Source organism: Fusarium vanettenii (genome assembly GCF_000151355.1).
Source record: "Fusarium vanettenii 77-13-4 unplaced genomic scaffold NECHAsca_194_unmapped, whole genome shotgun sequence".
In the NCBI taxonomy this organism is placed as follows: Eukaryota; Fungi; Ascomycota; class Sordariomycetes; order Hypocreales; family Nectriaceae; genus Fusarium; species Fusarium vanettenii.
In genome coordinates, this window is record NW_003315696.1 from 1 (window position 1) to 13,504 (window position 13,504).

General features: G+C 32.8%; 1 protein-coding gene across 1 annotated transcript; it reads left to right on the forward strand.

Moving 5' to 3' along the window:
* Positions 1-4,708: 4,708 nt before the first annotated feature.
* NECHADRAFT_89534 (uncharacterized protein) lies at positions 4,709-5,224 on the forward strand (the record flags this gene model as incomplete). The annotated part of the gene is made up of 2 exons (XM_003039057.1): positions 4,709-4,965; positions 5,035-5,224. 2 exons carry the CDS (start codon positions 4,709-4,711, stop codon positions 5,222-5,224), a joined length of 447 nt encoding a protein of 148 aa, XP_003039103.1.
* Between the last annotated feature and the right edge of the window lie 8,280 nt (positions 5,225-13,504).

Here is a 13,504-nt window from a genome sequence, read left to right on the forward strand (position 1 = left end):
ATCTATACTTACTTATTATTCCGAATTATTTACTTACTTTATTTACTTACTTATAAGTAAAGTAGATCTATATATAATAGCTAATTAGTTTTAATAAAGTAAAAAGGTTATAAGTTATATTAAAAGGTCTAAGTTATATATATATTAGAGAGGAGCATAGCTCCTTATATAATATCTATATCCTAGCTATTAGTATATTAGATTATCTTAGTTATATAGTCTTAATAATCTTATAGTATTATATCTTAATGCCCTCTTAGTTTACCTAGGAAATCGCATTAATATAAGCCTAATTTCTAAGGTATTATAATACCTCTATAATAACCTAATATAAGGTATTCTTTTATAAAGATATAATAAGCTTTATAATACTAAAAATACATTTATTCTCGCTAGATATAGCTAAGATAGAAAATAAGTCTATCGCTATATTAAATAATTATAGGAATTAAGTCTTATAGCTAAGCTATTATTAGAGTAATTACTTTTCTTTATAGTCTTCCTCTAAAACTATTTATAGGTATAAATTAATCTTATCTAGAGCTTTTTTCTTAGCCTTCTTAGGGAAATTTATAGTATATAATAATAACTTTAATTTATAAAATACTAGAGGGGAGTCTAGAGATATTAATACCTAATTACCTTAAGTATAATACCTATTAAAATAATCTCTAAAGTCCTAAAGGATTAAGTCTATTTAGTTTAATAGCCTAAGCTATAAGAACTTAATACTATATCCTAGGTATAATATTATAATTACTTAATAAATAATATTTTACTTTATTAAATTCTAATATTTATTAAGCTTTAATATTATATATTTAATTGAGTATTATATAAAATATAGCTTATTATTAGATAACTTAAAGGGCTTAAGATCTAAGTTATTATCTTTAAATTATATTAAGATCTCTATTTAATATAATAAAGAACTTAGTTCTCTACTAGTAGTTAATTCTATAGTTAAATATCTACCCCGGGTAGATATATTAATATCCTATTATAGCCCTCCTTATTACTCTCTTTCTCTACTATTAATAGGCATAATAATTATAATATAATTAAGTATTAGCTCTTAAAGAGTAATCCTCGGCGCCTAATATAGCATAGGGATAAGGTTAAAAGAATACCGCTATTATATTTTAAATAAATAGTCTTTTAAGAGATATATCATAAGAAATACCTCTATAAATCTAGGAGTATAACCCTTAAAGTACTTAATATATATAAAGTAAGGCTATAGGATTTTAATAATCTCGGCGAGTATTACTTAGTCTTTATAACTAAGAATATTCTTAGTAGAGACCCTTTTTTTTCCCTTAGGGTTAAGAAGACTAAGCTTATAAAAGATATTAATAATATCCTAAAGTCTAAGTATATAATAGATTATTAAATAAATAGAATTCTATTGTATATTATTATCTACCTTAATTATTAAGCCTTTAAGAGTATTATTAATAAATTATACTCTTAATTTAGCTATAATTAATTAATTAATCTTATTACTTATAATAAATAAAAAAAGCTCTTTATATTAAGGGTTTCTTTTTATTTAATAAATTAAATTATAGAGTTTTCTAATAGGGCCTCTTTTTCTCTATTTACGGAGTAATTTATATTCTTTCTTTTAGTTTTTCTCTATAATATAATTATTAAATATATTATTAGAATTGCCCTTTAAGAAGGCCTTTACTAATAGGTTAAAGATATAGCTAATATAATAAATTCGCCACTTATCTTCTAAGCTTTTAAGCTTAATAGGATTTACCCGGGGATAAAATATCTTAAGTAAAGCCTAAATATAAGTATTATATAGGTTAATATTATTTACTATAAAGAACCTAATCTTTTTTTCTAAGCTATATTTCTAGATAACCTTAGCTATTAATATAGCCTAATTTTCGCTATTATAATTACTAGAGAGCTTCTCTAAGCTAATAGGGCAGACTTATAGTATCTTAGCTATATTAATATAATGTATTATTACTAATAGGATAATAATATTATTAGGCGAAGTCTATATATTAAAGGAGGTATAAACCTTTAATAAGGCTTTATTTATTTTATCTTTTAATATCCTCCTATATTCTTTAAATTCTTATAAGATTTACCTTCTTATAGTATTTCTTAATATTAGTAAAACTTTAATAATAAATTTATTATCTAAGAAGGTAAAAAGCTATTAAAATAGCTTATATTTAATACTATAAAGAGGGATATTAATATTTATAATCTAGCCGAGAAGAAATTACTTAAAGATATCTACTTTACTCTTAATAATTAATAGCCTTCTTTTAATAGCCTACTTTTATATATTAAGGACTAATATAGAGGATAATAGAGCTAGAGATATTCTATTTAATAATTTAGGCTCTAAATTAGGACTATTATTATATATAATAAATACCTTATATATATAATAATTATTATTTAAGTAATAGATTAAGGAGGTAATTACCTTAGTCTTTAATATCTTAACCTAATTCTATATATTATATAAACTATAAACCTAGTATTAATTACCTATTATATTATTATTACTAAGCCTAATAATATATTTATTATATTAAAGGATCTATAAAAGGCTTTTCCTTTGCTTTTTATGTATCTAGTCCTCTAGGATATATTAGAGACTACTAATATATAGTAAAGGGAGTAAAGAAAGTTAAGCGATATTAAGATACTTAGGTCAAATAATCGCTAATTAGCTTATTATACTTCTTATACGCCGAAGGTTCAAAAGGGCATTATTACTAGCTATTAACTAGGTCGTCTCGAAGGAGGAGGAATAGGAAGTTCTTATAATAGATTCTTTATTAGGTATCTTAAAAATAGAATAAAATATAGTATCTAGGTTCAGGGGTATTAGCTATATTACTATATAGTCGCATTACTATAGTAGATTATTATATAATAAAGACTAATTATAGGAGGGAATCCTATTAAATAATTAGCTCTATAGAGATTAGAGATAATACTAATTAATTAATAAGAAATATCTTAGGAATAAAAAAAATTAAATAACTAGCTATATATATAGGTATAACTATTTAAGCTTATATTATTAAGATTAGAGCCCTTAATGCGATAAGCTAGATATAAAACTAGATATATAACCCTAATATATTATATATATAAGCTATATTTTATATTTAGTCGCATAGCGCTTATGGTTTTGCCCTATTTACTTAGATCTTACTTATTTATTTGCTTCTTAAAGGCTTTATTTATTTACTTAGCTACTAGGCTTACTTACTTACTTATTACTTACTTACTTAGTTACTTACTTATAATTACTTTACTTATGTCGAATGCTGATCTGACCAATAAGATCAAATTTGGACGAAACTGACGGCGATGAAAACCCTGTCGCAGCTCACGAATACGATCCTATATAAGGAAGGGTAAAACAGGCCAACTTAAGCCACTCAATTAGTTAGAAATCAAGACTCCTGCCGAGGAGAGCACCCCAATAGCGCCCATTTCGACAATACACGTTGGAGAGCATAGATAAATACCAAAACAACCTAGAGACTGTGTCTCCCGAGACGCTCAACTGGTGAGGACGGGGCAGAATTCAACGCCAGTACCAAGCTAATTTTGAGCAGGTTGAAAGATGGTAATGCGAATTAGCTATATGGGCCCATTCAACCAGGTGCTAGAAAGATCTACTATACACAGATTAGACCATCGGGTGCCTCATTGTTCCAGTCCAACTCACTAGTCAACATGAACAGGAAACCTATCCTAAAGAAAAGGAGCATATCAGCTATCATGCTGCAGAGGCCATCGTCATCACCATCCTTACCCCAGAAGACAACACCAATAGCCCAAGCCAAGGAGAAAGACAGCCGGCGATCAAAAAACACTTCTTCTGATCGAACAGCGACGACGGATAATACTATGTCCCCCTTCCCTTCGACACCAATAGGCCGCGATACCTCTAATATACTGCCATCGTCAGCGCCCACTAGGATCTCAACGCCAGATATCGAGCGAAAACGCATCCACTTCAATGATCAAGTTAAGCAATATATCGCTATCGACGTTAAGGGCGACGATGACGATGATACCAATACCGATACTAGCCCATAATGCCACGGTACTAAACTTGCTCCAACGCCCCCGTTAGCGGCCCTTTTTACCCTCCTGCAAACACCATCAAGTTCTAATCAAAATTCCTAATACTTGTTTTGCCTCTAAGCTATAATAAAATGATAATAACGTCTATTTTTGAGCTTCTATAATTTGACTTTTGAAGAGATATTCTATATTTCTTTTTTATAGAAGCGAACATAACCCAAGTTTAGATGCCATCATGCTCCTTCAATGAGTTGTTTACTGTAAAGAGCCCTCAATTTTCGCTCTTGTCATAGCTGGATACGACGTAGAGGGCAGTGTGCGAGCCAAACCGCTACTGAGGCACCATCGGTTGCTGCTGCATCTTGTCTGATCAACCAATCAACCATGGAGAGTGAGCATCTCGGTCCTCCCTCTTCACTTTCTGCATATGCCACGGCAAAATGAAGATCCTATCATCGTGACCCTTTCTTCTGACACCGCATCTGCGTTCTGCCCAAGTGGCGACTAGGGCTAAAGTGACCACGACAATCGTCTTCATTGATTTACCTCATTTCCCTCCCCACACGTATTTCGTGCACCGCTGGAGCTGACGTATGCTGATCCTGAACAGCATGAGCTGACGAAAATGGCACCGACGCCGAGTCAGGCCCATGCGCTTGCACTTGTGGAGCGAATTGAGGGCTGCCTAAGCCTCGTCGCTGTGTTACTCATCTTCATTGCGTACGGGCTCGTGGCGCGACTGCGGAACCCTCGGAATACCTTCATTATCATGGCGAGCATCGCCAACCTCGGCTCAAGCATCGCTTACATCATTGCGAGGGATGGACTCGCCGCTGGGGAAGACTCTGCGCTCTATAAGGCGCAGGCGTTTCTGCTTCAAATGTGAGGCCTCTTTCGTTGCACAGTCTCCTAAAGTTAAACTTGAGACCAGCGATACTAACGCATCGATAGGCTCGGGCAGTCCGATCCGTGGTGGGCTTTTGGACTATCCTTCAATACCCTCCTTGTTGTCCTGGGCCATACAAACCCCCATACGTTCCACGCATGGCAGCACTGTCTCGTCTGCTTCGGAGGGCCATTTACCATCGCTTTTGCGCTGCTTTTTATTTCAACACGAGCTCGTGGACCTATTTATGGCTAAGCCTACGTAGGTTGCTTTTGCTTGTTTATAAACTGAAAGCTTCACATTAACTATTGTATAGGTTTAGTGTAGCGTTAGTGATAATTGGCCAAACATTCGCGTCTTTTCCTCTTACATCTTCGTATGGCCTTGTATCGTTAGTTTAGTCATCCTGAATATCATCGTTGGCTACCGCATCTTTCACTCAAGGAATAGAATCCGAAATTTGTCAAATTCAATGGTAGTTTATTTGGTCATCCTCAATTTGTTTACGTCTGTTGACACAGCTCAGGACTCAACCAAGACTGCCACACGCAACGCCGAGAACGCTGCATATCTGGTGCTTGTCGCTGAAGACTTTGTCGCCCTCGCGCCAGTTCCCTATGTTTCGCTGCCTGTGCCGTTACACACATGACCAACATTAGGGGTTCTGGAAACCTCAATATACGAGACACCGGATCACTACCGATCGACAATCACTTCAAACAAACCTCGCGATTCGACTTCGCGAAAACACCTAGTACACCGCACCATAATGGTAACCAGGAGGGTACTATTGAAATGCCGTGTTGAGGACCCTGTGAAGAGGGTATATCTACGCGCCACATTCCTCTTCACTTTCAGCGTCGTCGTCTCGTGGACGCCAGCAACCATTAACCGCTTTCATAGCTTCAAGTACGGGCACTCCTAATTCCCGTACCAAATTGCGACGGTGTCCCTTCTGCCACTCCAGGGTGTCTGGAATGCCATCACTTTCTTTGTGACTAGCCATAAAATTATGGAGGACTGGGCGCAGGATCAACGGACTTTGAGGGTTTCCAGGCCGACAATTGCTACAGAGGAGGCGGCGATAAGGACACCTGCTAGAGGCGCGAATATGGACGAGGACCTGGATCCTACTGATTCAGGAGGTGGCGTTGAGCTGGGCTAGGTAGAACGCGCCCAACGAAGAAGTGGCGAACAGAAGTAATTTCATGGAAGCAGCATAGTCATATTCAGGAGCGAGCTTCTAAAGCAACAAATAATATAGGAGAACTGCCAATTTATCCCTCCACATCATCCAGTACATCTTCCTCGCATTCGTCTTCGTCCTCAACCCCAGCTTCCTGATGCTACTAATGTTCAGAAACAAGATCATTCGTATTAGACTTGGCCTCGGTCAGGGTTAAAAGCCACACCACTCAATCCACTCGTGGATTCCACTGTCCACTCCACTAGCAATATTCGGGTGGATTATATTTTGGCAGATCACCTCTAACAAAGACTAATATCTGCCCTCCACCTCAACAACACTCATCCTCGACTAACCTACACCAACACCCTAGCGCTAACAACAGCAGGTCTCGCTTCAGCCGCCGAAGATAGGAGACTAAACACTTAGAGAAGTCATCTTCAAGTTCACTTACTACTGACCCCATGAGATCCCGCTGAAAACGTCCAAATTAGCAATAGGAGAGCATAAAGCAGATCTTCGGACGGGCTTTAGGAGACCATAGCAAATTAATATGAAGAGATTATGTAATTTAGCAAGAGCGCCGTTTAGGCTTAGCCCAGGCGTCATAAATATATACAAGCATTCGCATAGCCGATTCTAGCAGAATCACCGGAGAATAACACCTAGCGTAAACCCATAGTAATAACGCCGGACGTGACATACCGGACACTCGTCTATAACTTTATCTAACCACTAGGGTGAGATTACAATGCCTTAAGGCATTCCACGCCTCCTTATTAATTATGCCAAAATTCTTATATATCTAGGGGAAGTTACAGTATATACACCCCGGCAGGATCCCCTCGGTAGAAGCCTTCCTCAGTAGCTTAATTAACCCTAATTACTTCTTTCCACACCTTCTATTAAACCCCCTAGTCCCCCTCTTTTGAGAAGAAGGGCTAGATTAAGCTAATCAACTTTATTTATCGTATCTCTAAGCGTAGACGAATCAGCACTAAAGCTATCACCACTAATATCTCATATTGACTTCATGTGAGATGGGGCGATAGACGAGAGCGGCTCCGCATAATTAATTCAGAAAGGTTCTACTACGCGCGTCCAAATCTCTGGACTCGCGCTAACGACGATGCTAACTCCATCGCCCAACGCAATCCGATACCCAACACTTCCACGGTCGACCAGGAGCAGAGGTGCGCCAGCTAAGAGTCAATATTGACCGAGTCTTCTCAATTAGCGACGCTTCACCATGGCGCTCAATCGCATCAAATCCCACGGGCCCGGCCATATCGCGATTGACAACGCAAATATCGGCAATAGGCCATCAAGCGATATCATCGGCGATAGACGCATACAGGTCTAATTCCACGATAACCCATAAGCGCTAGCGATATAATGCGACCGATTCTAGGGATCCTTTGCCGGCGAGCTACTAGGCATCGAACATTTAGAGCCTCTAAAGCCGCGAAGGATAAATAGCATCGCGTTTCTACTAGACATCGAGAAGCCAACTACTAGCCCGCGCCTTAATATCGCTATCTATATTATTAGCTCTAGAGGCGATATATAGCTATTTATTCCTATTACCTAATTACTTATAAAGCTACTATGCGGCCATCGCGTTAGAATCTATATATACCCTATCTTTAAGGATTTTATCGAGGTCTAAGGTATTAAATTCTTTAGTATTAGCGGGGATCTAGAAGCTCTTATAGCCTATATAGTTAAGAACCCTAGCTTATTACCTAGCTAAGAAAGTATTAAAGGAGGCGATATAGGTAAGAGGAGAAGGAAGATAACTAAGATTATTAATAGCGCCTAATAGAGCTATATCGAGGCTAGTAATAAGATAGGAGAGCGAGTAATAGCTATTAATATATAATATATAAGGGACCTCTTTATTATAGATGTTATTATTACTAACCTATTATTAATAGCTTATATTTACTACGCCGAGAAACTAAGTATCCCGCTATACTTAGTTTTTACTATGCTATAGTTACTAATAAATATATTTTCTTATCCCTTAGCGGTAATAAGATATAAAGATATTAATATATAAGTTATTAATTACCTCTCTTTCATAATAATAGAGTTATTAATATAGCAAGGGTAAGTATAATATAAGACTACTAGAGAAACAAAGCGAATAAAATATATTTACTAATTTTCTACCTTAGCCTAGGAGATTTAATTAATAAGTTCCGCACCTAAATAGTATACCTTAACCTAGTTAGCTTAATATAAGGGTATTAGCTACTCTCTAGGCTATGAGTTCTATATAATTTGTTATAACCTGATATACACCTATTACGTATACTAGCCCCACCTAGAAGTTCTTACTAATTAGCATTAGATTATACCTTTATTAGATTACTATAATCCTAGATTATAGTAATCCTAGATTATAGCGATCCTAGAGTATTATAATCCCCTTAGGATTACCTAGGTATATAGATATACTTATTAATACTTTCTTATATAGTAATTACCTTAGCTATTAATATAACTTAGTTATACTTAATACCCTTAAGTATATTATTAGATATAATTTATACCTTATTTAAGATAATATAATATTCTCCTCTACTAATATAAACCTAGTATAATTAGTTTATCCCTTAGGAATATATATAATTATTATATATTAATAGCTCTTATTTAGAGGATTACTCATATTACCTTAAATAATATTAAATATAATAGCTACTTAAGTAACTCCCGCGAATAACTACTAATAGGTCTTACCTACTAATTACCTACTTACTATACCTACCTAGGTTACCCTAATTAATAAAGATATAGAAAATAATAATAATAACGACGAGGATATTAAGTAACTTTATATATAAATTACCGCTATAAATACTAAGATAGATAATATATGCGAACTTATCGAGAAGATAGGTAAGAACTAGCGTATTTAAAACGCGGAATATCTAGATAATATCTAAAATATTATTAATATAGTAGCTATTACTATGAATAGAAGAGATATAAGAGAAATCCTAAAGCTAAATCCCTTAGAACCTTTTAATAAAATTACCTATAAGCTATTAATATTCTTTACTTAGCTAAGGGTATTTATAAGATATTACCTAATATAGTTTATCTTACCTATTAGTAAGGTTTAATATATTATAAGAAGACTTAAGAACTATACCGCTATATAATTTAAACTTATTATAAGGGAATATCTTATAGCCCTAGCTAGCTAATATTCGCTTTATACCTATTACCTCTATTTAGACTATAAAGCCTTTGAGGTAATACTCTAATAAGCTTTTAGAACTATTAATAAAAAGGCATAAGCTAAAAGAGAAATTAAGGCGCTCTAATAGACCTAATCTGCCTTAGAGTATAAAATAAAATACCTTTAACTCGCCTTAAAACTTAATTAAAATTAAGAACCCCTAATATCTTTATTCTTTAATAGACTTAAGAAGGAAATATAAGTAAAATTCTATAAAGAAGAATAACCTAATAACCTTATTAAATATATCAGTAAAGTAATTAAGATTAATAATTAATAGTTCTTATAGAAGAAACTATAGAACCCTAAATTTAGTAGTAATAAGGCTAATAACCTAAGATTTAATATTAATTAAGGTAAGAAAAGGAATAATAATACCTCCTATAGCATTAAAGCTAGCCCTATAATACTTAGAGCCATATAGAAAGGCAAATAAGACTACCGCGGTCTTAAATACTATTACTACTATAAGATAAATTATATTAAGAAGGTCTACTATAAGAAATAATAAGATATTAAGGAAAGATATTATTAACCTAATTAATAGTAATCCCTCCTAGAAGGTAAGAAGTATATAAATATAGCTTACTAAGTCTAATAAGAAAATAATAAATTATAAATCGTAACTTAATTAATTAAACTTATCGTAATATCGCAAAGTAGATATAATATATTAATAAGACGAGGCTAAGATAAATATAAATAAGAACTAAATAAGGGAATAGCCTATAATTAGGTAGGATAAACTAAGAAATAGCCAAAGGAAACCTAAGATATATAGTAGAAACTACTCCTAGAACTAATAAAGTAGGAAACCCTTATGCTAGATATAATAAATAGTAGAAAGGTTATTATCGCGGTTATTAAGAAGCTTAAATAGAAAGAAGAAGTAATACCGGTAAGATAAGAATAATAAATGCCCTTAATACTAGCTAAGTAAGTAAACTATAAGGAAGCTATTATAAAAGGCTTTAATTATAAGAAATAGGTTATAAGATATAATAAATAGTCCTTATTATTATCTATTATATACCGAAGGGATTATTAGTAAGATAACCCTATGAGATATAATTATAGCTTATACCTATAATATTAAATCAAAGTATTAAAAGAATATAATAAAACCTATAAATAATAGGAATAGGCGCATAATAATAAAAGACCCTAATAAATAGATTAGCTTACTAGAGTAAATAGCGCTAATATTAATTAAATTAAGTTTAAATATAGGATAGAAAAACTATAAAGAGAGCGGCGCAAAGTATATACCTAATAATAAAAAGTAAGGAAAAGCGATAAGGAATTATAGAAAGAAGAAAATTACCCCTACCTATATAATAAAAATAATAATTAATATTAGAATAACCTATAGGAAAGATATATCTAGACCGCACGAGAATATATAGATATAGTATATAAATAAGAAATCTATATCTAAGCCTATTATAGGGAATTAGCCGAAAACCCGCGATACCGGGAAATATTATTTAACCTATAAGATAATATAAGGATATACCTAATATATAAGAAATACCCTAGTATCTCCTAGATATCTTATTAATATAATTAATGCGAAGAATATAGGGAAGAAAAGTAAGAGTAAGATTACTTCCTTATTACTCTATCGGCTTAGCTAAATAATAAACTATATATATAATATAAAATAGAAAGCTATTAGATATTCTATTAGTATAATATTATCGGCGTCGCATATATATAATACTACGAAGACTTATATTAAGCTATTTAGAAATATAAATAAATTATTTATAAGGTAGAAAATTAATAAAAGCGAGTTAATTAGAAAGAAGTATTAAAAGAATAAGAACTAATAACTTAATCGGAAGATAAAAAAGACCTAAGATAGAAATAAGAATAATAGTACTAAGACTAGCTATATAGCTAAGATAATATATATAATTATAAAGTATATAATAATAATAAATATAAGTATAACTATATTAGCTATATATTATTAAAAAACTAGGGAACTTACCTATAAAAGGGCTATAAGTAGAAGAATAACTTATAATGCTATAAAGGGCCTTATATACTACTAAAGGAGGATCGGTATAAAGATATTTTAAAATATTAGTATAAGTTAGGGGAGAATAATTATATACTTTAGTGGATAGTAAAACTAAGTAAAATCTTTTTAACCCGAGGATAGCGAATAGGCTTAAGCTATTATAGAGGTATAAGGCAAAGCCCTATATAATAATTAACCTTAAAGGGAAATAATTTAATTATAATAATAGAGTTATTAATAATAAGATTAATTACCTTAAAGTTTTTATTAAAAGAAAGAACTAAGGAATCTTATTTAATATTATACCTATAGAAGGCTATAACCTAATACTTAGGTACCTATAGTTATATAGATTTAACCTATAATTTAATTAGAGAATTAGCTAGGTATTTTCTTTTAGAGATAAAATACCCTCTATATTAAATAATAACTTAGAAGATAATATAAGATCTTAAATTTCTATTAAAGATATTAGAGAAATTAAGTAAAGGTAAATATAAAATACCTCCTTACCTAAAGGGATATAATATAAATACTATAATAGATAAAAATAATAGAATTAGGAAATAATCATATATATTATATAATAATTCTATTAATTAGAAAAAAACCTCGAGTAAATTAAGAAGATATTAGAAGAAAAATAACTTAAGAATATATTATTAAAATACTATATTTATAAGAAACTCTTCGCAGAAAAACTTAAAATAGGTCTATTATTATATATATACTATGATTTAGAAATCGAATTTATTAATAGGAAGTAACCTAGCTTTAATAAACTCTACCTACTTAACGCGGCATAATTACTAGTATTAAAGGAATATATTAAAGAAATATTATAGAAAGGATATATTAGGGAAAGTAAGTTATCTATTAGATACCTTATTATATTTATCCCGAAGAAGAATAAAAAGCTTTATCTTTATATTAATTTTAAAATACTTAATATTATTATAATTAAGGATCTACTATTAAAATTACTATTAAACTTACTATTATTTATATATTTATATAAGCCGATATTTACGTATTATATATTTAATCAGATAGGTTTAATTAATTAAACCTATAGACTTTTATCTACCGCCGAGTTTTAGTCCGGCGCCGAGCCCTAGCGCCGATACTTTTTAGGTTTATAGAACTCCGCCGCCGACTCTAGGAACTAATCCCTCCGAGTAAACCTATAACGCCGATAACCTCGATAACCTCTATTTCCTAACATTGCGCCTATAGCTATATAGCTAGATCCTAGCTAGCTATAAGACTTCTTTAATCTTTATTTAGCGGTACGGAAAGTCTTAATACTTAGTATAAGTATTATAAGTTATGCCCTATATTAATTACTATTTATATCTTTAAGGAAGTTCTTTTTTTTATTAATAAGATCTTTTTTTTTCTTTATTTTTATCTTAAGAGCCTCGAGTAAAAAAAGCTTTTCTTTAATAAAATTAATCCTTATATAGGTATAAGAACTAGATATAAAGAGGCTAGGCAAAAGAAGAAGAAAGTTATAACCAAAGATTATAAGCTTAATTAATATTAAATCGCTAAGCAGCGCGCTTAAATTAATACTCTAAATAGCTCTATATAAGATTCTCTCTCGTAGCTTATTATAGGTATTTTTTGCGCCTTTGCGACCCCGGAACTTCTTCTCCAGAGTTTTACCGGTTCCCACCCCCCGGGGATTCAACGTCGTTGTTCCCCGGGTGGTTCAAAGTTCCCCGCATCATCGTGGGCCTCACACACCTGACCGACCCCAACTCTCTCCTCTCGCCTTAACGCCGGTCGCGGTCAAACCACCCATTACGTGAGGGGGAGAACACCCCCGGTCGCCATGGAGAAGAGTCAAAAGTACGAACCCTGGACAACTGTTTGAAATGCCATCTTACATGAGCAGTCTGGGGGAGTACCGCATGCGGACGATGAGGGGACGAAACGTTTCCTAGAAGGGCATCACTGAGAGAGCCGTGGCGTTTGCGATGTGACTGTTCACGAATCATGCAAACGTCACATCGTCAAGAACCTCAGACGTCGAGAGAAGAGACTCTACTGCCGTCAGCATCA